This window comes from Astyanax mexicanus, chromosome 19 (genome assembly GCF_023375975.1).
Source record: "Astyanax mexicanus isolate ESR-SI-001 chromosome 19, AstMex3_surface, whole genome shotgun sequence".
Lineage (NCBI taxonomy): Eukaryota > Metazoa > Chordata > Actinopteri > Characiformes > Acestrorhamphidae > Astyanax > Astyanax mexicanus.
The window spans coordinates 32,983,899-33,011,873 of record NC_064426.1 but is presented as its reverse complement, the minus strand read 5'-3'; the positions used below and the strand labels follow the sequence as shown (position 1 = coordinate 33,011,873).

The 27,975-nt window shown below is 38.0% G+C and overlaps 1 protein-coding gene across 1 annotated transcript in view; it reads right to left on the bottom strand.

The window, feature by feature from the left end:
* Positions 1-84: 84 nt before the first annotated feature.
* The window catches only part of ppp1r9ba (protein phosphatase 1, regulatory subunit 9Ba), an 81,315-nt gene continuing 53,424 nt past the window's right edge, over positions 85-27,975 (bottom strand). The window contains exons 4-11 of the mRNA XM_022668479.2: positions 27,306-27,426; positions 23,085-23,189; positions 17,280-17,415; positions 11,922-12,065; positions 10,884-10,937; positions 10,515-10,744; positions 10,307-10,403; positions 85-8,903 (exon numbers count right to left, since the gene is read on the bottom strand). Of these exons, the coding sequence (XP_022524200.2) occupies positions 8,850-8,903; positions 10,307-10,403; positions 10,515-10,744; positions 10,884-10,937; positions 11,922-12,065; positions 17,280-17,415; positions 23,085-23,189; positions 27,306-27,426 (941 nt within the window). The 3' untranslated portion in view covers positions 85-8,849. The remainder of the gene's footprint in view (positions 8,904-10,306; positions 10,404-10,514; positions 10,745-10,883; positions 10,938-11,921; positions 12,066-17,279; positions 17,416-23,084; positions 23,190-27,305; positions 27,427-27,975) is intronic.

Genomic DNA, 27,975 nt, shown 5'->3' with positions numbered 1-27,975 from the left:
TAATTATGCAGAGATTACAAAAAATAATTTCATTAATTATATAAACTTCATACACAGAAAAAAATGCACACATTTCCCCCACCGTTCAACACATTTCTGCATTTATTGTTAATGACAGTAAATTATGCAGGATGACCATGAGGCTCCTTTCAAATGGAACATTTTTTCTTTCATTCATATGATCGCAACTCAAGGCGGGTAAAAACAAAAATAAAAGAAGGAATGGAGTTAAAAGTTTAGTTCACGTAAAATGAGTGTAAAACTCGATTACCAGCACGAGCAGGACTGAGTTCCTCTCTTTACACAGAAACAAGCAAATCTCATCAAAGGCTACAGCGTCTGCGAAGCGAGGCTGATGGAATGTAAGGTTAAAAAGTGTGATCAGAGTTTCACCGCTCTCACTATTCTCCTCATCCGGGTTTCAGACTGGAAATACATCTTACAGTGTTTCTCCTGCTCGGGTCCTGCAGCACTGCTCCGCGGTGGAGAAGAGTGAAATGGGATTGGACCCTTTCTGTGCGGACAGTCGTGTTCAATGTAAAGCGAAAGCTGACCGTAAACCAGCGCTCGTGCTCAGCGACACGTACGACCCCCAGATACTGATGCACATCATGATTTCTGGTCCAGATGCTTCTCGAGCCAGTGCAGAGTGTGTCCCTGTGCCAGAACACAGCTACTGCAACTGTCCATCACTGTATATACACATATTATAATAAAATATATTGTTATATGCTGTTAATACACTGCAGGAATACTATAAAGAGTAATATTAAATTCTGGAAAAAATAAGAGACCATCTAAAAATGATGAGTTTCTTTGATTTTACCTAATTGAAAACCAAGCTGAACTGCTTGAATTTTTGCACCAGGAGTAAAGGCATAAAGTTATTCAAAAGCAGTGTGTAAGACTGGTGCAGGAGAACATGCCAAGATGCATGAAAACTGTGAATTTATGAATATGAACTTGTTTTCTTTGCATTATTTGAGGTCTAAAAGCTCTACATCTTTTTTGTTATTTGAGCCATTTTTCATTGTCTGCAAATAAATGCTCTAAATGACAATATTTTTATGTGGAATTTAAGAGAAATGTTGTCTGTAGTTTATAGAATAAAACCGCAATGTTCATTTTACTCAAACATTTACCTATAAACAGAAAAAAATCTGAGTAACAGATTCAGTGTTCTCTTAATTTTTTCCAGAGCTGTACACATTTATTGTGATGCATTTCCAGTATATTACATTTGTTTATGGGCAAAATTCAGTTTACAGTTCCTGAGTTATTCTGCTGACCCATTCCAATGTCTTTCTCTAGTACACAATTTCTACTGAGCTGCACTTAATTGCGTGTGGAATGCATTCATTAATGTTTCATGCATTTGGTCCATATTTTCTATATTAATGCTGTGTTTGAGTCGATTGAAACTGAGAGTTGAGTGGAATGATTAAATGACCATGAGTTGGTGTTACTGGTACTGGAATATACTGAAAATACATCACTTTGGTTTATTTTATATATTTTTTATCTTTATTCTGCCTAATTTATCATTTAACCCACTCCCTCACTGGGACTTCCCTTAACTCTTGATGCTCCTCACACTAGGAGGATCAGGACAAGAGCATGCCTCCTCCAATACATGTGAAGACAGACTCGGCCTATTTTTGAACTGCCACTAATGCAGCATCTCCAGGCAGCCAGGTTTCTAAGAGGAAAGCACCGGATCCTCAGCTCTGACACATCAGCCAATAAGCACCTGTGCAGACCAACATCACAATGGCAGCTGGAGAGGCAGAACCAGACCTGGGATTGTCTTGGTTGTCTTTATACCAATAACTTAAATACTTCTAATTTTTATTCATTTAATGATACTTTTGTGGTTTAACATATCTAAATTGTTGGTTCAGTTTATGAGATAATACTGACAAAAATGTTGCTTTTCCAAATCAAATTATGCCGTCAGCTTATGGCTATGTAGGACACAAAGACGAGAGTGTAGAAAACCCAGAGAACGACAGATTCAGCCTGTTATAGAAAGACAGCCCCCCTCTCTTCTATAAGTAGAATCAGGAAGGAGAGACAGAATTAAAATGGAGGAGATGGGGCGATATAGGGTTCCAAAAATATTAAATAAGGGGAGGAGCTTCAGGGATGTTCTTCCTCCGATATCTTGTGATGTTTTTCTAATGACACTGATTTTGTAAAGTTATATTGTTAGGAGAAAACACCCCAAGACTTTACATTCTCACGTTTTCTCTTTATGATGTTTGTCCTTCTCCTAAAAGCAGTCTATTACAGTTTGTGAATTGTTGCAGAGATTATACATTATATTCCATTTGTTTTCTTTGATATATACCAACAACATATAACAATATATTTCATTATACCGTAAAAATGATACACCGGTCTGACTCGTCTACAAAACAAAGCAAAAACACCAAACTACAGACCCAACCCAGACGAGTCTATAAAAGCACTTCCAGTTTTCAGTTCTTCAGTTATCTACGACACTGTCTGTCTATCTCGACTATCTATGTACAAACAAATCCAGCTGAGCAGAGAGGAAAAACCTGAGGTAGTTCAGGGGTTAAGCGTACGTGTCGACTGTGGTGAGTAAGAGCGCTGTTTCAGGATGAGTCTCGCTCGCCCTTTCACAATGAGCACGACTCCACAGCCACAGGTCAGCTGGGACGCTTCACACAGATGAACCCTGGGCTGGATCACAGTGTTAGGAGTGACCAGAGTGTTGGAGGTGTGCTTATGGACGTGCTGTATTGCGCTTCTTGCTGCACGCTGTGTGAAACTGCACGTACTGCGAAACCAGTCGAACCAAGAAATAAACCAGTCTGAGCAAAGTGAACGGTTCGATTCTAATTTCACACATTCAAAAACGAAAAAAATCGTTATACTCTACTGACATTAATAAAGCCCATTATATATCGTCGCTGAGTGATACCGTCGCATCACTAAAATATCTGTTAAAAGGTCGGATAAAACCCCAGACTTCATTTTCAATACTGCACTGTAAGAGACATTTTTTTTGCCATCACAAAAACATACCAAGTGGAAGCAATGGATTGAATTAAATCACATTATCTTAGAAAGCCATGGAATACTACAGCTACTGTTATTAGATTTGCCCCAACTAATACTGTCCTTCCAGAGTCAAAAGATCAATACTTTCAACAGAAATTGAAGCATGGTTTTAAGTAGAATAAAATTTACAGTCAGTAAAACATCTTTCTTATTGCATTCATAGATAGCGCTCTCCATCAGGCCCTGGATTACCACTACTGCGCACTGGTGGATGCTGTCCTGGCAGATACTGGAGGGTAAGGCTGTTTTTTTGTTTATATCTAAACACAAGTGTGTTTCGATTTAACAGCATGCTGCCAGTCGCTCCAGACACTTCTGGCTTCAGATCATCATTAAATACAGCTTCATACCTTTTGTTACACTATGTGGACACGTATTGGGACACAATACAACTCTAAATTGCTGAATTCAGGAGTTTTATTCAGTCTTACTGCCACAGGTGCATAAAATCGAGCACCTTCCTTCATACTTACATTAGTGAAAGAATGGGTTGTTATAAAGAGCTCACGGAACTCCAGTGGGGTAATATACTGTTAGTTTTGAGCAACAAAAGCTACAGATCACATACAGTTACAAAGCTTTATAGTACTCACTCTGCTGACTCAGTTGGCGGTTTTCTCCCGCTGGTTAAAATGGATACTTAGGCAGCTTTATGGTTTCTTTTTCCATTTGCTGTGTTGCTAAATCAGGACCAGGACACGGACGCTGTCTCGTAATAATTACGAGATTGAAATATTGCGTTTGTTGTTGAATTAGTTCAGTCTTTACATTCCTATCAGAGGAATTGTAACAGAGCCCTGTCCTACATCACTACTGCAGTGCTAGCATGCTGGCTACAGGTGTAGTCCAACATCACTACTACAGCATTAGCACACTCTGACTAGCGCTCTCACTCCACATTGAGACCCCTGTGTTAACCTGACATTAGCAAGGTCCAGCAAGCCAATCAGCAAATTAAGTCTTCCCACTAAACGATTCTGTGTCCCCCAATTAAGGTTAGCTAACTATGATGATAATTGTGAAGGTTGTGAACAGTTCATTAATATTTAATATCTATGGATTTAGAATGAGAGCTCATAAAAGCTCCTTCCAGCAGGTGTAATGTGTACAACAGTGTCCCAATACTTTTGTCCATACAGTGTATTACAACAAGAAACATGCATTTAGTTAAAAAAAAAAAAAACTTGGATGATCCTCCAAATACTGATCCGAGACCAGTTTTACATTTAATCAGCTGGTCCTAGATCAGATAAAATGGCAACATCTGCCTAAACAATGTTATTTAATACTTTACACAAACTCCAGTTGTCCCCATTTGTAACATATGAGAGAATACAACAAAACAAACAGATCAAAAACTTCAGCTTTAGTGTCACCAGTGACACGTCAGCGTAGGCTAAGGCTCTGTTCAGACTGCAGAGAAATCCGATTTGTTTCTTAAATCAGATCTGCTGCGCTAGATTTCTGTCCACACTGAGATGCCCGATGGTTTAAATCTAATTTGCAAAAATCTGATTTTATGTGATTTTTGCCTGTTCAGACTATCAAAAATGTATCTGGATACAACCAAGATATAAGTAAATACGGATTCAAAGTGGTGTCTGGGTGTTCAGACTGCAAAAATCAATCTTGATACAATCCAGATTTGTCAAAAATCCCAAAATTGAATTTAATATGTTTTCTGGCCTTTTAGACTATCAAAATTAATGTGGATACAATCTAGATCTGCCAAAAAACTGATTTGGACTGGCAGTCTCAACACAGCCTAAAAGACAGCAGTGTTTTAAGCATTTGGAGGTCAGCATTACCACTGATTTGAGACCAGAGTTTGTGTTTCCCTAGAACTGAATGGGAAAATGCTCTTACATCAGAGTAAAAAACACATTCAACTCAGAAAACTACTGAAAAGCAACTGATTATTGTGTATATTGGGATTATAAATACCAAACGACAATGAAACAACACTGCAGTCATTTCCACTGCCACTCTCTATAATAAGAGATGTTTCCTGTGCTTAGATTCAGAGTATTTGTATCGGTATCTGACCACTATCTCATCTTCTGCCTGTGGGGAGAAATAAGGCTGTAAAGGATGTAATTTGGTGACCAGGAGAAAGAAAATAAGAACCGGATTAACTTTAACACAAGATCTGCTGATACACAGCCATCACACAGCATCTCCTGCGGTGACTTAAGATCTATCCAAGCTGGATTAGTTTCACTAGAGGAGGTTCTGTAATTCAACCGGCCAAATCTCATGGGATAATGTATCTGAATAATTACCCCCAAATTACTGTAGATAGCCCTGAAGAAACTATGCAGCATTCCCAAATAAGGAACTGCAGGTCTAAGCTGTTTTTGCTTGTGGGGAAAAACATAACAAATGCATTCTAAAGCAGATCTGCACTTTTTTCACCAAGATTTTTCTATAGCCAGGACACAAAGCAAGCTAACCCAACATAAATTATGTGACACAAAAGTAGGACTACTTCTAAATATTAGTATTACACAACACCAGCAGCTACTACTCATGCTGTACTTCTGCCAAAGCATTAGAACCCTCCTGAATTGTGTCTCATTTCTGGTAGTTTCAGACCTTAAAGTATCTGGAATTTGGGGTCTACTGATACCAGCTCTGGATGTTGTGAGGGAATAATAAGTAAATTCCATAAATGTAAAAAAAGGAAATATCATTCTCACTGTCAATACGTTAAGCTGTAATAAACTACAATATTTTTAACAGGACAAATTTTCATATCTTTAGCTAAATTTAAATAAATATAATCAATATTTAGCATGATTTAAATTTTTAAACATATTATTTAACATTTAATTTGATTTTTTTGCTACTACAATAGAGAATCAAATTGCCCAGATGTTAAATTAACATACATAATACAAATACATTAAATCAGTAACTTTATATCAACATATTCACTGAACTAAAAATGATTTCCTTTTTTTTGGGCCAGTTTTAAGAAATCACTTCAGATCACAACTACAAGATTTTGACTCTTTGTATGAACACATTCTCTAGAACAGGTCTGTATGCAACAACATATAAACAACAGACATAATAAAAAGCCTCTTAGTGTAAACTGGTTTTAATACACTAGGTTAACAGATTCACTTTTGTGAATTTTGTTGAATGTTCCAATTCATTAATTTAAAAACATGATGTAAACACGTGATGCAGGTGTTTGTATCTGCCCACATGATGGTGTATAAATTATACATTTCAATAAACAGGGCACCAGAACTTCTAATAAGTTATTGCATTAGCTTACTAGCTCAATTTTTCAGGCTCTCACTTATATATTCAAAACAATTATAGCAATTTTCCAGGAGATCTCATAATTACAAATTAATTTCTAAACGTCCTGCTTTTTTCCAGTTTTTTTTTTATCATGCATGTGAAGCTGCAGTGTCAGCTTCCATGATTGCTACATGATTGTGAAATTTATAGGATTCAGTGTCATCTACTGAAAAACAATTACATACAATACAAGCTACATCATCTATGAGACTTTATTTTAGGATTGTTGCAAATTTCAAACAATGCCATTTATTTTTCCCACAGAAAAAAACAGCTGCACTTCTATTTATGGACGTGTTCTCAAAGCTCTCCTGAAATGACACAACTTGGATTTAAACCAAGCTTGACATTCAGTAACACAGGGCTTGTTCAGCTTGTATTCTGGGGAGGAGTTTCTTTATACTTTAGTATAAAGAGAGATAAAGGGAGATATGGGAGAATTTAAGCATGCTTTGTGTAAACAAGCCTAAAAACTACATGTACAAAATACTGAATCTCTTTCATTGTTTTGTTTCAGATCAAAATAAAGTTTCAATAAAGGATTTGGATGCTTCTACTTCTGTAAACATGATTACAGATTAGTACATGTCTGAGCTCCAGGCTCAACCAGCAACAGGATTGAAATCCACTCTGTAATTACTACTATTCAACTTTGAATACATATAAAATTACAAATTATAATTACAGTAACTCCCTTGGTAATACTAATCCAGCACAAACAGGGCTTCATTAATGTGGAGGATTCATCCAGTTTGCAGTAATTTTCTTTATATGAACTGTACTGGCTAATTCATAGGCTCCAAAACACCAAAAAAAAACTAAAACTCCTGCATTAGTTTTCCCATATATAACACAGACTGGTAAGCACCACTTTTCACCATGAGAAACATGACTCAATTCTTAACCTTCAATCCTCAAACCAGAAGCTCAGACACAGCGCAGGGACAGCACGAGTCACGACTGATCTTTTCTGGCAGGAGGTGATGATCTCGAGCTTCGGCTGACGGTACACAGCTTCAGTAATACTGTCTAAAGGAAAGCAAAGTGTGAAATGCGTGTAAGCAACTCTTGGAAGGTACGTACATGTTAAATGTCAAGATCGCACAAGTCTCACACCCTGTTTGCCATTATTCGCTAAAACAAAACAAAACAAAACAAAAAAACAGAAAAGGCATAAAAGTAATACAGATACACAGCTCTGCCTCTTTGCGCTGCTAGTCTAAAGCACTATTTGAAGTGGATTCGTTTCATTAGAGGAGGTGCTGTAATGTGATTTGTAAAAGGATTTGAATGGGAGATTCATCGTGTTTTTTTTTGTTTTGTTTTTGTGTATTTTTCACAAAAAGCATAATTCTAGTATAGCTATCAGTTCTCCAGTTCCATGTCACATCACAGGTGTGATTAAGAATATACTGTAGTGTTACAGTTTGACCCCTTAATATCCATATGTAAGCTCACACTCACATTTTTCATTCAATAACGACTACTGTCAAATGTAGCATAAACTTCATCGGGCCTAAAACAGAACCCTGTGGTATGCTAAAAATAAAAGCAGTTACCAAATAATCCACAATCATTCCTACATAAGGATTACAAATTGAATAATGAACCTAGGGTTGCCTCAAGAGGGTTAAACAGGACAACTACTATTATTATTGTAGAAGTTTAAATGGCTTCAATCACAAGTACTTCCTCCGGTAAAACCAATCCAGCTCAAATAGCACTATTTTACCTAGACCCTTTATTTTACGCTCGATGTTTTCGATCACCCACCCCTCCCCTTCCCTCCGTCTCATTGCTTAAGCGATTTTAAATACACTGAAGAATATATACAAACACCATCAGCTCTTCCGTCGCTGCTGTACAACCAATACTGGCTCCATTCTGCCGGGCAAAGAAGAGCGGCTATATTCCTGTTGCTGTTTAGGGGAAAAAAGAGAAAGAAAAACAGGCGAAACTCGTAAGTCTGCCGCTCGCTTCCACTCTCGCCTTTTCTGTTCTGTTCGGGTTGGCATCGTGCCCAGTCAGCCCACGGGTCACTCGAATGCACTGTGCAGAGCTGCTGAGAGGAAGCGGCGTAATGCTTTTAGTTTTTTTTTTTTCTTCAGGGCCGTTTAAAAAGAAAGAAAAATCAAATACTGTACGAAACTGAAAACCTGTCCCGGGGTCTACTTTATACGGGCTGTCGTGAGGACTAGAGGTGGGCAGCCTGTGTCAGGCTTTCTGGCAAGGCATTATGGGATTTTTTCTCACCCCCACCCTTACCCCAGGATCATCCCTTTAACGTTTCTTGCAGTCTTTTGGTCGTCCGTTGTTGTTGCATGCCTTTGAGGGAAAAACGTGTAGGAGCGAGGGATGGCTGGGACTGAAAGGCATTTCTCCCGCCTTCTGTCTTGGCTCTCTCTCCCTTTCCCTCTCTCTCGTTCTGAAGTTCCAGGGGAGGTTTAGGAGGGCTCCGAGCTCTTCAGTGCGCCCACCTTCGTCTCCAGGTCTGTGATCTGTGAAGGAGAGAAAACAAAAACGTACAATAAAAAAATATCAGCCTGCTTCTGTGCGGCAAAATGACCTGCAATACTCTATCAACTCTCTTAACAGAAGTTTACAATACTAGACAGTACTTAATTAAACTCATATTATAGTCATATCGAGACAGTAGATCACATGTGACTAAGGGTGCTTTAACACCTGAAAGTCTGGACCGTGGTCCGAACCAAGGTACATGTGTTTGCTACATTGTATATATTTGGTCCACATATTTTCACAGTTTTCACACTGCAGTTTAGGGAGCGCACCAAAGACCTTTGGTGATACTGATACACCTACACCCTGACACTCCTACACCCTTTAATCATCACTTAAGTATCGTTTTCCTTAACGTGATGCTGATTGGTTTTAGAAGGACATGCGTCTGACGTTGGCGTGTTGACAATTCAGTGGGTGGTTTATTTGGCGGGAAGCCTTTCCAGGATAAGGATAAAATGAATGAACAGATTCATTTCGTTTCCATAGTAGTGCTGCTGCTATTGTGGTTTTTATACCAGCAGCAACTTCAGGCACAGGTTAGTTCAAATTCTCTAGGTTAGATCAAATTCGCCAAACGAACGTGCTCGTCCTGAAGCAACTGTATTGCCGACATCAGATAAGGAGGAAAAAACGGTTATTTTTCTTCTTCTGCTGCCGTTGCTGAGTAACGCCTGCTCAGCTTCCTGTAATTGGTCCGAAAGTTCGAACCATCCAGAAAAGCGATTTCACACTGCAGGCGAACCGGACCATGGTTCAGAAGATCCGGACCGAGACCACCTCTCTTGGTCGGACCAAAATCTGGTCCTTTGGTCCGGACAGTGGTTCGCGGCCCCTTTCACACCTGCTACTTTGGTTCGGACCAAACGAGGCAGGTGTGAAAGCACCCATAGAGAGGAATGTGGGCTGCTAAATCCTATAGAAAACAACATGTTCCAGTAGTTTATGTACAAATAAAGTGATGACCAGCAGCTTTAGGGCTACTAGGGAGTTATTCTTAGGTTAAGGTGCAGAAATGTGAGGTAAGCTTTAGAGTGTTAGGCCTTAGATTTGAAAAAAGGTAACGTAAACTTGATATATTGGCGTTGTCCAATGAAAAAACGCACCTCAGAACAGCAATAGGAGTCAATGTTAGAAAAAAAGTTGATTTTAGTATAGATACTAGGGTTTAAAATACTTCTGTAGAAGTTGAAGTATCAACTCAAACTTTTTTGTCAAGTAAAAGTATAAAAGTTCTGGTTTCATAACTACTCAAAGTATAAAAGTAAAAGTAATGTAAGAGGAAAAACGTCATTAAGGACAAAAGCTTAGGCCACGTCACAGGGTTCTTTAGTGCACCACAATGTATTTTTTTTTTTCTATTTTTGACTTCCCACTATACCTTCTCCTGCAGGTTGTCTGTCTCCTCTTTACGGCCGACCTCTGACTCCTCCTGAGCACGCCGCTGTGCTGTCTCCTTCTTCAGGTACTCAATCTCTCTGTACACACAAACACAAACACATGCAGTGTCATTTCAAATCTACAAATCCTGGGGCCACCCAGGCGTTACATCACTGGGCCTCATGTCTTTAGAAGCCCTGCACACTCACTTCTGCTGGTACTCTTTGATGAGACGTTTGGCTTTGCTGTATTTGCGCTCCAGTGTCTGGTACTGGGCCTGCGTCTCCTTCAGGTGCTCATCCACCGCCTGACACAAAGCCTGTGCCTCCATCCAGTAGCCTTCCAGCTTCTCCATGCGCTCCTTCGTCTCCCTCACCGTCTGCTCCAGCTGGGCCTTCTCCATCCGCCAACGCAGCTTCTCCTGCTCCGCATGAGAGAGCTATATACATACAGAGAGAGAGGGGGAGAGAGAGAGAGAGAGAGAGAGAGAGAGAGAGAGAAGGGAATTTCTAAAACACCTTCCATCCACTGTACTCTTTGTGAACTCTGAAACTCCATGAGCTTCATGGTGTCCTTACCTTCCTTTTCAGCTGTTTGATCTCAGCCTGGGTCACAGCATGCTTTATCTGGAGCTGGAGAAAGAATAAAGGGATGAATGTGAGAGATGCCACAACAGACATATAAACAGACATAAATAACAGACATAACTTATAACTCCTACAAACGGCATTCAACTCATTCTACAAATTACATCCAACAGTGTTCAAGTTTCACTTTTCATAACAAAACCTGGTGTCAATCGATATAAAAAACAGAATTCTGTAATTAATCATAATTAATTTGATTTACCCTAAGACTAAGCTTTTGATATTGGCTAAAATCATGATTACATTTTTGTACAAAATTTAGTAGTAGTATGATTGTGTAGTATGATTTACACCTGGCAGATTAGATTCCTTATTTTACTGTATTATAATATCTCAGTGTAGATTTAATGTATTATAATATCTCTGGGGTGTTTTGGTGCTTTTTAAACTAGAATATTGTATTGTGCTGAGTTACTGACTCTTTAACTGAGAGTTTTGTTGAAGAAAATTAACGCTAGTGTAGCTCCATATTCCACATTCAACAGCTTGAATATAGGAAACGTCCCTCAGCTGTGTGTGTGTGCATGATCACGTGAGTGTGATAGAGAGAGAAGAAGAGAGACCATAAACTTTAGCACAATTTGAAGGCAATCCACCTTCTAAACTTAACAGTAAGCATTGCTGTGTTATATTGCTCAATAAAACCGCTGTTGCATCTCCAGGCTCTATCAAATTTTGTCACATGATTAATTTGCGTTAAAAATATTATTTACTTCTGCTCTGACTAGATAGGAGCCAGGCTAAAAAACCTTATGTGGTCTTATGTGTGGCATGTTATCTATGAATATGTAGTCTTCTATGAGTGCTTTATCTGAATGTCTGTGCATCTGTTTGATTTCACTGTGTACAATGTGAACTTATGGGTGACATAATTAAAGGCAGTATGAATCCAGAGTGACCAGAAGAGGCTACAGTGCTGTTGGAGTGGGCTGGTCTGAGCAGGATGCTGTCCTACACAGCAGCACTGACCTCTTTGAACTTGTGGGCGAGTTTCTCTGGGTCCATCTCCACAGGCGAGAGCATGTCCTCGTTCTCAGCCAGATCAAACACCTCTATAGCATTCGGGAACATGGGGCTCATCTCTTCATCTTCATCTGTGGCATACTCGCCCGTCTGAAACAACAGAGAGAGAGAAAAAGAGAGAGTGAGTGAGTGAAAGAGAGAGAGGGATGGTGCCAGTTCTCTGTGTAATTGTGAAATCTGAGAGTCCCCCGTTTGGCTGGGTAATTCTCCATCTCTTCAACACTTTCCCTGCAACTTCTGACTCCTATTCTCCACAATAATGATGGCAATCAGCAGTGAGTGGGAACAGGGCTGCGTTCCAGACAACCGTGCTAATTTATGCCAAGCTTTTGCCAATCCAGCAGTAATTTCATTTCATAATGCACAGTTCTTCTGCCAAAGATTAGCGGAAAGCCATTTTTTTCTTTTACAAGTCTTTGTGGACTTGATCTACAGAAGTGTCATCTGCTTTTATTGTTGTTGGATTTAACACACAGGTCTGAACCACTTTACTAATTGAAACAAAAATCACACAAGGTTCTGGCCCATTTCATATAGTACAAATTAGACTCTGATTCTTTAAATTTTCTGTTCCTGGACTTTGCAGTCCTTAGTATGTGCAACACTACATGGCCAGTCAATTACACCAACCGTTCCCTTCATTTCCTAAATTCAGAACTGAAAACTGGATTAAAGGCCTAAATTTAGTGGATACTCTTAATATGTGACAGTTCCAAGAATGGCCACAAGATGGCAGAGTATCTCGTGGATGAAATGAGCCCATTCTGAACAGACTGTACAAAATATGTTAATAAAACAAATGGTCACCCACCATTTTGATTGGTATTTACACCTGCAGCATATTATCTAATGCAGATAATACAGGTGACCTGTATCTATTTCTTGATTTAGTAAGAGCTCTGAACTCAGCAGTGAACCTAAATACAATTCTAAGCACATACATTCTTATAAGGCCTGTATGTGACCTAGTTTTTATAACTATATATCTTTATTTACTGCAATATTTTGTTGTTTTGTGATATATACTGTGATTAAAAAAATAGTACTTGGAATTTTCAACAGAAGTTAGTGATCCAACACATCATGATATTAATTATGTACTTTGTGTACCAAAAACTGTAGAAAAATACATGATTCTGAGCAGCAATAACCTGCATTTTGTAGCTATGCCATGAACCAAAGGTAAAAGTGCTGCTAATTGCTGCTACTAAACATGGTTAGGGCTGCTGCTAACCGTGACTTAAGATTTGCTTAACCAAAGAAACAGTTTTCAGGAGAAAAATCTGTGTAGATTCATTTTCGGTGCTTGTTTGACTTTGATGAATTAGAAGGGAAGCATGGCGACACCCTTGTTCCTTACTAGTGTTGCTTAAAATGCACCTTACAGTCCGGAACGCCTTATGTATGAATATAGACCTGACGGTAGATGCTCATTGATGGTGCGCCTTTTAATAGGGTGCGCCTTATAGTCCATAAAATACAATTAATTAAAAAACATAGACACAATGTTCCCGCTAATCCCAAATGCAGTCAGTGGTGTCCAAGGATTTAAACCTACTTTAACTTTTCAATTAAGCTTTAAAGCTAACATAATGCTGCATCCACGTAGTGTTGGAAATTAGAAAAAACTGTTTGTACCAATTGTAAATTGCACTCAATTAGCCAATGAAGTGATTTTACAATTTAAAACTCAAGATTCTTGATGATACACAGATTTACAAAAAAGTAATGGGTATCTGTCCACTCAGTGAACAGATATTAATTTATTAAATACCTTGATATACTGACTGAATCTGAACCTGCAGTTCTACCAATGCACCATTGATTGATTACATCCTACAAAGCCATTGTAAGAAACTGTGCCATGTTTGTTTGTTCTGTGAATGGCAGGAGGATCTCTACATTTCTGAGGGTGTGGACCCAGACCTAAAGAAGTGTTAGTGTTGACCTGTGTTCCTGTAGTCCCACCTGCGGTGATTCCTGAGGCTTTAAACAATGGATTTCCTCTCCAAACAGAGACAGGAGCTGCTAGACTCCTGCTGAGGCACAATGGCTTTCCTCTCTGAGTCACAGCACTGCGTCACACACAGGAGGACCAACACAGCCCTGCAGGCCTGCTGCCGCTGCTTCTGTGTGCCGTTCAGACATTTCTAATGACAGCAGCGAAATACTAGGCGAAAGCTAAGCTGCGCTAAATGCCTAGGATGGATCTGATGCGAAGTGTTTGTCCCCTTGCAGAGAGCCACCTGGTCTATTTGCATAAAACCTAAAATAACCAGCACTTACTGAAGCTAATCTTACAGCATTAAATAGAAGTTGATGAAGAAAGTAGCATTAGCGATGTTTGAATATTGTCCTCATTCTATTTTACTTTACCTTACTTTAGGCAGAAATTGTTTAACTTTTAATTTAATATATATATATATATATATATATATATATATATATATATATATATATATATATATAAAGAATGTAATTCATCAATTGTATATATTACTTTAAAATTATATATGTATATATATATATAAACAGTAAAAATTGATGAATTACATTCTTTTAATATTGTCACACTTTTGTTTCAAACTAAATCAGGGAAGTATATTAATAGAACAGACCAATGTTTGTAGATTTGTTCAGTTTTTACTGAATAAAATTTAAAAAATACATAAAAAAATTACTAAATAAAACTTTAATAATATTAGTATGCATTAGTATGTTTTAGAAATTAATTAAGAAAAAAAAAAACAGTGTTTTGTCATGTCGCAACAAAGAATACTGTCATCGCAAAATTATTACACTGAATAATTGTGATATTCCTTTAGGGCCATGTCACCCACCCCTAACACATAGGCCTGCATTCGTCATTTAATTTAGCCTAAATCTAAAGAAGGAGTCATATTAAAAACAGTAAAAATGGAGATTAACATAATTTGCCTAACATCAACAGCATTAGCATGCTACAACCTACATTGGGTTTAATACTGTTGTAATTTATTACATTATTTACTCATTTATAGCTTTTTCTGTCTTGTGCAGTTACTGTACTGTATTTGTTGTTGGGAGTTTATTTTAGCCCTGCTGTGTAGTCACTGTTTTCCTGTATTTCTCACTACTCAGTATATGCTGTGTGTGCTATGTTGATACATTAAACACTGGCGCTGGCTCTGTTGTTTCATTGAAGCCTTGGAGGAGAGTTATTTTGTTCCACTTTATGAATATATTCGTATATAACTGCCAAGACAATAATGTTGCGCTCCTGTATTTGTCTTTCTGAAGAGTCTGTGCTTGTTTTCTTACGCCCACGTCATACACAACCTGATCACATCTGATCCACCACCACTGAATTATTTACCACTTCCCCTTCACACCCAAAAGCTGTCAGGTCTAATGGAGGAGAAGGAGGAGGCTGGGCTGGACGGGGTACCGTGACGGACGAAGGTGTGAATACTGCATGTACAGGACCAATAATTCACACCTGTCACTTTGCAAAAACTAGGGCAAATTCACCCCCCAGGAAAGTGATTAGTCTGTGTGCAAGTTAAGCAAACTGCCCATGCTGGGTGCTAATTACCCTAAAGTGATTGGTTGGTGAAAATAGTATTTAAATATATTTTGGACTCTAATTGTAGTCCACATCTCCTACATCAACAAAGACACTTATTGTTTATTAAGTTATTCACTGAAATTAAGTTTATGGTACACACAATCTTACTTTTCATCAGTCCAGTCCAGCATTGTGCAAACTGCATGGTTAAATCCTCATACACTGGCTGCATTACTCTACAGATACAGACATTCACAGATGGCACTGGCACTGGTTGTTATGATATGTGTATCATGTCTGTAGGTTATTCTGAACCTGGCATATGAAGCATAGAATAGACAGTATGATGCAAATGTCAACAGCCAGACTCAGCCTGGTTATAAAACTGAAAGAAATCAGAGTAAGTGCTAGGATGTGCTAGTGAAATCTGATTACTGAGATAAAATTAAACTGTTTTTATGGTTAAATCCTCACACACTGGCTTAAACTGTATGAAGATGTTAAGTTATTTAACACAGATTTGACACCACCCCCCTGCTTACTGCTTTGGGGAGTCACAGGGAAAATAAATGGCAATAAATCAGTGTATCAAAAGTAGTGAGTACAGGGGGCTCCGAGTGGTCCAGCGGGCTAAGTGCTGTGACTATTATCAGGAGATCGCTGACTCGAATCCTGTTTATGCAGCTTGCCATCAGCTACCAGAGCCCTGAGACAGCACCATTGGCCTTGCCCTCTCTTGGTGGGTAGATAGCGCTCTCTCCCCACATCAATCCAAAGGGTGATGTCAATCAGCACAAGCCATCTGTAAGCTGATGTATCGGAACCGAGTCGCTGCGCTTTCCTCCAAGCACACTGTGATGCTACTCGGTAATGCTGCATCAGCAGCAGTTAAAAAAAAAAAGGCGGTGGCTCTTTGCATGTATCGCAGGAGGCATGTGCTAGTCTTCACCCTATTGGTGTTGGGGCATCATTAGTAATAGGTGGAGTCCTAATGAATGAGTTGGGTAACTGGCTGTGTAAATTGGGGAGAAAGTGGGGCAAAGAAATAGAAATAAAATTATATTAAAAAAAAGTTGCACATACAGATTTCTAGTGCTTTTTCTAAGGATACAGAAATAAAATCTGAATATGCTGGTTACATGACTATTTAAAGGATCAGATAACTGCAGAAATCTGATTATACTTAGATTATTAAGTGCACTGAAATATACTCATTCTCAAGATGAGACTTCAGACAGTGAAATCTGTTACTGCACTACATAACAATCTAAACGGTTGAGGAGCAGCTTATTTAGATAAAACTGATTCAGAGGTAGAGTGAGCAAAGGATCAAGTGTACATACTATGTTTATAGTGTACAACTGAAAACTGCAGCAGCAGCAGCCATCTGGAGGCCTGGATTCTGTCCATCCTTTTGTCCATGTTTATAAATAACTGTATGTCATTACAGGGTGTGCAAAACTGAAGAAGCACAATTCCTTGGCCATCACTCCATGTGTCATTATGTATTGTGTGTTTTTAAGGGTAAACAACAGTAAATATTTATGATTTAATCAGAATTTTAGCTATAGAAAAAAATCAGCATCATTTATAAAGGACACACATTCTTCCCCTCCTCACTGTGTTCAGGATGAACAGAATAAGGTCTTAGAACCATGTCTCAGTGTCTTGCTAATGTTCTTGTTTAGTTTGTGTGTGAAAAGGGTCTCGGCTGTGTGTGAAGTGTTTGTGTAAGCGTGCCGAGTTGGTGAGCTGACCTCTTCGTCCTCCTCCATGTACTGATTATAGCGCTGCTCCATCATTTCCCTTTGCCAGCGCTCCTGCTCCAACGTCTGCTGGATCAGCTGCGCCACCTCACTCTGCTCACCTGGCTTTTCCCGGCCAATGATAAACCTGCATCGCACACAAACACACACACACACACACACAACCAAGAACTGATCAGCTCAGCAAAATAACCACAGTGGAAAGCAGTTTACAGCATTACGCCATTCTGTGGTCTTCTGTGGTCATTGGCCACACACACATTTTAAGGTGTTCCCAATATATATACAATGCACATTAAATTGTACATATTATGTACATATAATTGGGAATCTGGACACATTTTATAGTGCACAATGCAAATAATAAGTAGCATTTCTACAATGTGAACATTTTTAAAGCAAGAAGTATAAAAGAAGGCCATTCATCATGAAGTCTAATCATCATAATGTAAAAGACAGTTGCAACATTTTAATTCTGCCTAAATGTGGAAAAACATGACATTATTGAAATGTACAGTACTATATAAAACCAAATGTAAATTTTGTGTTTTGAACTAATTCATTTACTTACTTACTTTACTTAGCTTTCTCATGTTTGGCATGAAGGAGAATCTCCACAAGGGGGTGCTATAAGCAGTCAAATAGCTTTTGGTGCTTCATATCACTGACACTGTGTGTGTTCTTGTAATTTGTAGATTACTTTGTATGTTTTATGTGTTCAATGTTATTTTTGGTTTATACGAAGTATAAACTGAAAGTACTGTATCCATGTTCTGGGTATTGTTCTTGTTATAGTTTTATTTCTGGATCTAGTGGAACAAAATCTCTTGTGATGTTCAACTTATACTTTTTCAATTGGAGTAAAAAAATGCTTTTCTAAGTAAAAAAAAAAAACCCTCATTGTTTTTAGCGTTTTTCTACAATTCCTTATTATTTCAAAACCATTATTTTTTTAAATGAATCTAATAGTTTACAGTCATTTTAGGACAACCCTTAAAATCACCTTTGTATTTTTGTATCTATTCATATCATTAAGTGATTAATACAGTGCAGTATAATTTAGTCCAATTTAAATGTATTCAGCACTTTTTACAACAAATCAGCTTTACAGAGATCCAGGTCTGCGGGCCCTATTTTATACCCTGCGCAAGAAGTGTTGCGATGCTCATTGCTTCCAACAGTCTATTTTCATGCCTTGTGCCTGCTGTGTTAAAATGATGACAGTATTTAGGAATAAATCTACACTGCTGGGTGTGGTGGTCTGGAAGTGAGATGTGTTTAGGTAAATTTCTGGCGTATTTCTACATTGGCAACGGAAAACACAGTTGCTCTACTGACTGATTAGAACCCTGACAACAGTCAACAGTCAGAGACGTTCATTGCTATCTTGGCAAAGCAGGTGCACAGTGCAAACTCAACACGTGCACACCTCTACTTGTTACACACACACAAGGATGTTAAAGAGTGCACAAACCCAACACTTACTTCAGCAATAAACAGGTAACAGACAAAATAAAAATAACCTTTACAGCATCAACGAGCAGGTCAGTTTTTTTTCTTTGGAGAAGAGCAAAAGTGTTGCGCCATTAAAATAGCAATCCACCAAAGTCAGAGTGCACCCAGCTCTTAATGCGATTGTCAAGAATGACACGCTGATTTGTTTTTTACATTACGCCCAAAACACACCCATGATTAATTACGATAATTAGTAAACATGCCTGTTGCACATTTCAAGCAGCACAACATTAAGAGGAGGAAACCTTGGGATGAACCAAGGCTCACAAGGAGAACCCATCCTCCTCCTGTTGGGGAGCCAACAGCTCAGTCATACATTTGCTGATGGAGATGGTTTGAGAAGTTTGGCACGGACATTCATATCAACACTGAGAAAGGATTGTGTGTGAATGACAGGGATTGTAAGCTATCTGCCTCAGGCCATCTCAGTCAGAGCGGTGCTTCTACAGTCAGTGGTGATGAATCTGAACTCCAGCAGGGCCATATGTCACCTATGGCCAGGGGTTCATGGGAGTTATTGGCCGTGCTGTCGCCGGGTGTGAAGGACGGCAGGGCGCCACTCTGCCTGCCATGTTGCTAAGCAACACATTACCCTATGAAGGGGGGGGGGATGTCTGCTTGGACCAGTGTTAAGAACGCTGATGGAAGGAAAGCACAGAAGGAGACGTCAATTGACCAGACTGGTAGGACTGGTAGTGATTCTTTTTCTTTTTTTGGTGAGAAAGTATGTCAAGAAAATTTTTATTATCTTAGTAATTAATAAATAATTTTAATTGATCAGATAATATATTAGACCTACTCTATGTGGATGTATAACAACTTTTTAACATTTATTTATAAGTTGTCTGATCAGAGGATAGTACATTTATAGTTTAAAAGACAATACCAGGGACATGAGAGGCTTGATTCCTCTCAAGGTTTCTTCCTCATCCATCTCTGAGGGAGTTTTATGGTTTTCCAGATGTCTTAAAGGAGTTCTAGAGGTGCTGATATATATATATATATATATATATATATATATATATATATATATATATATATATATATATATATATATATATATATATATATTAAAAATAATGTGTGTCTTTGATTTTATATATATATTAAAAATTATGAGTTTCTTTGATTTTACCAAATTGAAAACCTCTGGAATATAATCAAGAGGAAGATGGATGATCACAAGCGTAGCAAAGAGTGGCAAAAAAGTTATCCAAAAGCAGTGTGTAAGACTGGTGGAGGAGAACATACATGTCAAGATGTGATGTGATTAAACACCAGGGTTATTCCACCAAATATTGATTTCTGAAATATTAAAACTTTATGAATATAAACTTGTTTTCTTTGCATTATTTGAGGTCTGAAAGCTCTGCATCTTTTTTGTTATTTCAGCCATTTCTCATTTTCTGCAAATAAATGCTCTAAATGACAATATTTTTGTTTTTAATTTGTGAAAAATGTTGTCTGTAGTTTATAGAATAAATCCTATAAATAGCAAAATCAGAGAAACTGATTCAGAAACTAAAGTAGTCTGAGCTGTATATAAATATGTCATTCAAAAAGTCTGTCTAGCAACCTTTCTCCTAATTGTAGAATATATTCAGGGCCTTTCCATCAATCATATCCCCAACCTGTCCACAACAGACTCTCAGTTTATCTAATGAATATTCATAAGTAGGAAAAGCTCACTGAAGTGTGTCTGTAACTTGAGACAGCTCCGTAACCTTTTGCGAGTGATTGACACACTTCAAGCCTGACTGTTCTCTAAACACAACAGCAGACTAATCAAAGCTCCTTCTCTGCTCATACTGCAAGTTAATCTACTTAAAGATTACTCCACAGCATAATCTGCTGCGAGACAAACGGTTACATAATATCTTACACAGCTCTCAGTATCACTGAACTGCCACTACAATCCGAGAACAATCCGACAGACGACAAAAGTCTTAACAGGTTTCTTTGCGAGAAGACACAGTGTGAAAGAGGCAGATTCTCACTCTTATATAGCACCCCTGCTGCTTTGTTCTTGTCCATAAACTAGCTCAAGGACATAGATTTGGGTTGAATAATGGTCTGCTGGGGGGGGGGGGGGGGGGGGGGTGCGAACTGGACAGTTTCATAGGAGTTAATTTAAGCCTGTGCTGGGTTTAACAGTTGTTGGGTTGTAATAAAAAAGGCTGTCTACTGCTTGACATCTTTACTACAAACATTTGTGTCATGCAAAAGCTTTTTTTTCCAATTGTATTTCGATTTGAGTTGATTTTACTTATTTATTTTTTTTTAGAAGTTTATTTTTAATTTTTATCCTATTTTCTCCCCAATTTACATGGCCAATTACCCAGCCCAGTCATTAGGAGTCCACCTATCACTAGTGATGCCCCAACACCAGGAGGGCGAAGACTAGCACATGCTTCCTCCGATACATGTGAAGTCAGACTCCGCCTCTTTTTGAACTGCTGCATTGCCGAGTAGCATCACAGCACACTCGGAGGAAAGCGCAGCAACTCAGTTCCGATACATCAGCTCACAGACGCAGCCTTGTACTGATCCACATCACCCTAGGAGTGATGAGGGCAGGGAAGAGACCAAGGCCAATTGCGCTCTCTCAGGGCTCCGGTAGCTGATGGCAAGCTGCATGAACAGGATTCGAACCAGCGATCTTCTGATCATAGTGGCAGCGCTTTAGTCCCCTGGCAGTTTTTTTTTTTTTTTTTTAACAAAAGCTGGGTTCCTAGTAGCCTATTGGTCACATGACTGGAACATTTTAAAACACTATTGTATTGATGACAGGGTTGTGGGTTTGATACCCAGGTTTGAGCTGCCGTTGTTGGGTCCTTAAGCAAGGCCCATTACCCTCTCTATTCCCTGGGTGCTGCAGCAATGGCCACTACTATTGTGTGCGTTCTCACTAGTGTGTACGTATATGTTCACTGCATGAACAGGTTAAAAGCATTTATAGGCTGTAAATTATTGAAGAGTGTTTCACTTTGGAACAGTCTTTCATGAATGAACAGCCAAGAATTACAGCCTACCTTGAAAATACTGACTAGCCTAGGGACTAGATTAATGCCATTTCCAATCAGTTGAATTCTAAAACCTTTTAAAAGGTAATTTTTCATGTTTATTTGTCATTAATATTGTCAGCTCTTACTCGAATAGTCATGACATACAAATGTCTCGCCTCTGATTGGCTAACAGCACTGCGACGCTCCCTCCATGTCTCTGCAGTGGGCTGTTGCAAGCCAAAGTGGGCGTGGCCATGAATCCTAATTTACAAGATGATGCCGGTCTGGGGGCTTTTCCTGATTCACTTGTTTTTCTGTCTATTTTCGTTTATTGGCTAATGCAGGCAATGGCGATAGAAGAACAGTTTCATGTGCAGCATGCATCTGCAACTCAGATTAACCTATTGTACTTTGCAAAGAAAAAATACTAAATGGTTTCTAGTGAAATGACACCTTTAAACTGATTAACACTGCACCTTAGCACATTTTAATACAAACCAGAGCTAGCTGAAAAACTCAGAAGGGGAGCTTTTTTTTTTCAGTAGCTTCTGTCTAATAAGTCATGAACTGTTTCTCAGTTACAGATGCAAAATAGATACTAATACTGATGCTAAACATGAGCAAACAAGCCCTCTGAACATTCCTACTGTTTTAAAAGCCCTTTAGAACACAAGTTCTGGGGGAGCTTCTGCCCCATGTGTCTCAAGTTTGGATATATTATGATAAACTTTTTGTTTTTGTTTAGTCAAAGTGATTCATCAATGTATTTCTGTTTTCTAAATATTGTGAGACGTATGACAATTACAATAATATAGAAAATGAAAGGCAATACTAGCATTTCTCCAGAATATGTGTCCCTATTATCAGTCATTGTGGTGACCAGTCATTTTCTTAAAAGCAACCATCTCTTTACCCTCAGTGCTTCAGTACACTCTTCAAAAGCTTAAAACTGCAGAGACGTCTGCAGGTCTGGCTTCTGAGACTCTAAAATTTACTTAATTCAACCAAATTAGAAAGCATCCATGTGACAGCAATGGAATGGAGCTGCATCTGCTTTAAATACATAAATATTCAACATAACATACTTCAAAGCAGATTTATGTGATACAGACCAGTCCTATATCATGGTCTGTACAGATGATATACTGTAGCAGCCACTGGGTTTGAAATTAGATGTCACATAATGTTAAAATGACATAATGCAGTTATTATGAGCAGTTATGCAGCCTTGCCAGCGGAAACAATGCAGAGTCACTCCTTTTAAGCATTGGCTTACTTGACAGTGCCAGTGGTGTTCCTCAGGACAGACGCTGCAAAATTCTGAGTCACGCCAACCAGACTGGTGCCGTCCACCTCAACTATCAGGTCATTCACTTGAATCCTGCATTAGAAAAGAAGGGAACAAAAAAATAAAATAGATCAAACGACATAGAAAAAAAGGATCTGCTATTTAAATGTTATCATCATCATCACATATTATTTACATTATACACAAATTTTACTTTACATAAATGAATGCTGCTAACTTAAGAACATTAAATTAATTATATTCACAACAGCTAATTACAACCTGTGCCATTAATGCATTAACCTTATATACACATACATAATAGCAAGTGACCATTTTATAAAGCAAAAGGAATGCAATACATAAGCAATAAGAATAAAAGAAGTACAACATTTTAAAATTGAACCTTCATTCAGGGGAATGTCAGCTTAACTTAATGCTTCCTGTAATAATTCCTGACTATTAAACTGATGAACAGCCTCTGTCATCCTCCTCTACATCATAAAATATCTCTATTAAAGAGCTTCGTCTGCAGTTTACTCCTAGCATAACCCCTCCCCTGCTCGGTAATGACAGTTCCGACAGCCTGTCTGGACACTCACGAAACTAACTGACAGAAAGAGACCACCACTAGAGAGTTAATTTAGCACAAGAGATCAGGAGAAGTATCACATATGTATGTATATGTTTTTTAAAGAGGTTAAATCAACCCATGCTTCTAGAGAGCTGGTACTCTATACTGAAACTATGTTGAACAAACCCGAAACGTTTTGCTTTAATGAGCCCAACTGTAGCGATCTATAAGTGAGCCATCAACCATGCACCGTTCAGGTTGATACAGGGTGTGTCTGTGTGTCTTTTTGCTTTCGCAACAAGGGGAAAAGTACTCCTTGTGCAGCTTGACTGTTGACTGTTGTCAGGGTTCAGATTAGTCAGTGGCGCAACTGTGTTTTTCATAGCCAAGATAGCAATACACCATACCATACATTTATCTAAATACACCTCACTTCCTGACCATCACGCCCATCAGCATAGATATATTCACAAGCGTTTCTGCTGTTTAAACACCAAAGGCACAAAGTGTAAAAATAGACTGTTTGTGCTGTGTAAGCTAGGCCAACTTGTTTTGTTTATTTTATTTATAATTATTTTATTAGTAAATATTAGCCATGCCAAAACCACAAGCCTATAAGATTAGAATAGTTGTACAGGTATGTTTAAAAAAAAGTCAGGGTGTGGAAATAGGTTTGCATCATACAAAAAAACTCAATTTTAACTTTTATTCAAATACTTGCATTGGTTTCAGGTGAGAGTAATAGGGGTTCATGACATGGAAACAAAGGATTACAGAGAAGATGCATCATTTATATTTCACTCAATTAACAGCCACATGGGGTGTGCTATATAGTATGCAATATCATTGTCAACATTTTTGAATATCGTAAATTATATTATATAATATCGTGCCAGGGAACTACTTTTTTGCTGTTTCCCATTATATATCTACTAGAGACAGATTATATCTATTTTCTCAATGTTTTTAATGTTTTGTCGTATCGCAAAATATTATTTAAAGGGCTATATTGCCCACCCCTACCAGCCATGAGTCCAGGTACAATTGCTGTTAAATAAATCGCTTTGGGATGCATTAAAATTCAGTATATTTGTGTATATTATATTTTTGCTCCCTAATAGGATGTGCTGTGTTGTCAGTTTCAGCCTCATGATGTAAACTTAAAGACTCTATCTTACACCCTGCACCATTAAAATAGCAATTGAGTTTATGAATATATTTACAAAGATGGGTGTAGTTGTCTGAAAATGTGGTGTATCAGGTAAATATGCTGTATTACTATGCTTTTCCAGATTCACTAATTTTTTTATCTATTTTTTTATTGGCTAATGCAGGTAATGGGGGTAGAAAAACAGTTTCATATGCAGCTTGCATCTGCATCTCTAAGTGATTTATTGTATTTTTAAAAAGAGAGCACATACAAAACAGGCTCTAGCTGTTTCTATGTGACATCTTTAAAACTGAGTAGCATATCTAAAAACACCGCTGGTCCAGCCCTCACACCCATTTCACAAGCCAAAATGTGTACTGTGACCATGGTTTAATATAAAGTGATAGAGCCATAAATAGACCCCTGCATCCGCTGACGTCCCATTATTAAAGTGAAAGAGCATCACCTCTACGTGACCCCATAGCGCACTGTGTGTGAACTCTGTTCTATAGGTCTCTTAAAGTCAGTTAAGCTTCTGCTACAAACTAATCTCAGCTTTACTAAGCCAACTAAGCCAACATGCTTCACAACATCAACAATACAGCTCTGCTTATTATTATTCTTAACATTTTAATTACATAATTATATCTGAATTTATTCAGCACCTTCGTTTACACTGGCACAAACATCGCCAGTGCTTGTCTGAACATGAGGGTACAATAACAACGAGAAAGTGTCTGTTGTATGTGATTGTTTTCTATTTTTAATCATTTATTCTTTTACCTGGTGAAGTATGTTTAGCCATATGCTGCTGTACAGAGGTTGGAAACAGGTTCTTGGTCAAGTTTGAGTGTAGAAGTAAACACACAACTGAAACAGTAAGTAAACCTACTTAACCTCTTGAACTCTCGAAAACAGTTCTGTGGCTGCTGCATTTGTTTTAACATACTGATAATTTTCCACATCAACTGTGTTTCTGCTCCAGCTGCCAGTTTCCATACTAAGCAATGTGTGATTAATAATGCTGTGTATTGTTTAAACTCGGATGTTGGTATTAACCAACCTATAAGTTAGAAGTTCCTATTAGTTTCAAATAGGAGATTTGAACTGGAACACCCACAATCCACACATTTTCTACTTGGAAAGTTGGGAGAACTTCTCCAGCTAACAAAGGATGTTATAAGAAAGTTTACATTACATTGGCAGACGCTTTTGTCCAAAGCGACTTACAATAGTGAAGTACAAAAGTAATAGAAGTTAAAGGTAAAAACATCTTTAGATAGGGCCTAAAGGAGGTCAAAGGGAAATAAAGGGATAGAGAAGTGAAGAAGGGGAAGAAGGAAATGAGGTTAGAAGTAGTTAGTGTGTTAGGGGTGTTAGGAGAGTAAGTGGTCTTTGAAGAGCTCTGTCAGGTTCCAGGAAGGTTAGCCTGTAACGTTGCAGAAATAATGTTTCAGGATGGTTCTAAAAACCTCTGATATAATACTTGATATAATAATTATTTGCATCACAATTTCATTAGAAAGTTTCTCACATAATGTTCCCAGCTAGACACTTACAAACACTATGGAAACGTTAAAAGTAACATTCCCAAAACTAAAAATTAAAACATGGGCACAAGTGACACTGCAGCTAAATAACCAGAACATTTAAAAACGCTAAATAAATAAACGTAAAATTAATACATTCTAACAACAGACAGATTTTAATGCTCCAAGAGTGTTAACTGTAACATACAAAACATTTTTGCTAACCAAAAATTGTTAGCTGGGTTAATAACCAGCAGTATTACACAGTTCATTAGTACAAATGTCTATTTGTTTCTCATTAAACCAGTTGTACACACAGACTGTTTAACTTCTGTATGTGGACATAGTGTTTCTAAGGTGTTTGGGTATACAAAGTCTGGTATAATCCATTGTTATCCACTTGTATCGCTAAAAAATGCTAACATGGACCACTGCTACCAATATTAACTTGATACAATGCTACTAATCATAAGTAGACATTAATAGTGTTACATATTTTGGCTGGATTTCCCATTAATCACCAATTAAGCTAATAATTGTCGAACTTAAAAGGGAAAATTGAAAGTATTTATCAAATATTTTTTTCTAAACTAGAGAACAGTTATCTGAATGTTTCACTGGAATGCCGTTTCCAGAGAAAGGGAATGTAGTATAGCATGCAAAACCAAGGCAAGTTTAAATCACTTGCCATGCTAACAAAGCACCATTCATCAGACTACTGTTTATTTGTTACTAACCTGCACATACTAAATCTTTCATAACTATATTTTATAATATAATAAAGCCATACGCTCTTACAGCCTTTGAGATTATGCATGGGCATTGGGAATCCCCTATTACATAAAAGCCTCCCAGCTATTTAATCAAAGAACTTCCAGTCAATTTAATCCAAATTCGGCTTGCCTTGAGCCAAATCCATTCAAATCCTGTATATTTCCTTTCAAGCCGTTACTGACCTTCCGTCCCGGTGAGCAGCACCTCCATCCGTGACTGTTTTCACGAAGATTCCCAGTTTCTCCAGGCCCATGTCTGCTCCAGCACCCATTCCAATGATACTGATCCCCAAGCCGTCTCCATCTGAAAGAGCAGCACAACATTTTTATTGGATAATCTATATTATAGATTATCAAGTCTTTACAGCTACAGTAGCTTTTACGTTTTATTAGTAAAGAATGTAATATAGCAAAGCCAAAACAATCACAATCAAAAATGCATCATTTTCAACAAGCAAATACTGTATATGCTTTAGCATTTATTGGTATCAAATGAATAATAAACCATGTACATTATTATTCACATCTCTAGAAAAAATAAGAGACTACCTTTATGAGTTTATGAGTTTCTTTGAATTAACCAAATTAAAACCTCTTGACTATAATCAAGAGGAAGATTGATGATCACAAGCCATCAAACCAAACTGAACTGCTTGAATTTGTGCACCAGGAGTGCAGGCATAAAGTTATCCAAAAGCAGTGTGCAAGACTGGTGGAGGAGAACATGCCAAGATGCATAAAAAGTGTGAATAAAAACCAAAGTTATTCCACATAATATTGATTTCTGAACTCTTAAAATTCTTTATGAATGTGAACTTGTTTTCTTTGCATTATTTGAGGTCTGAAAGCTCTG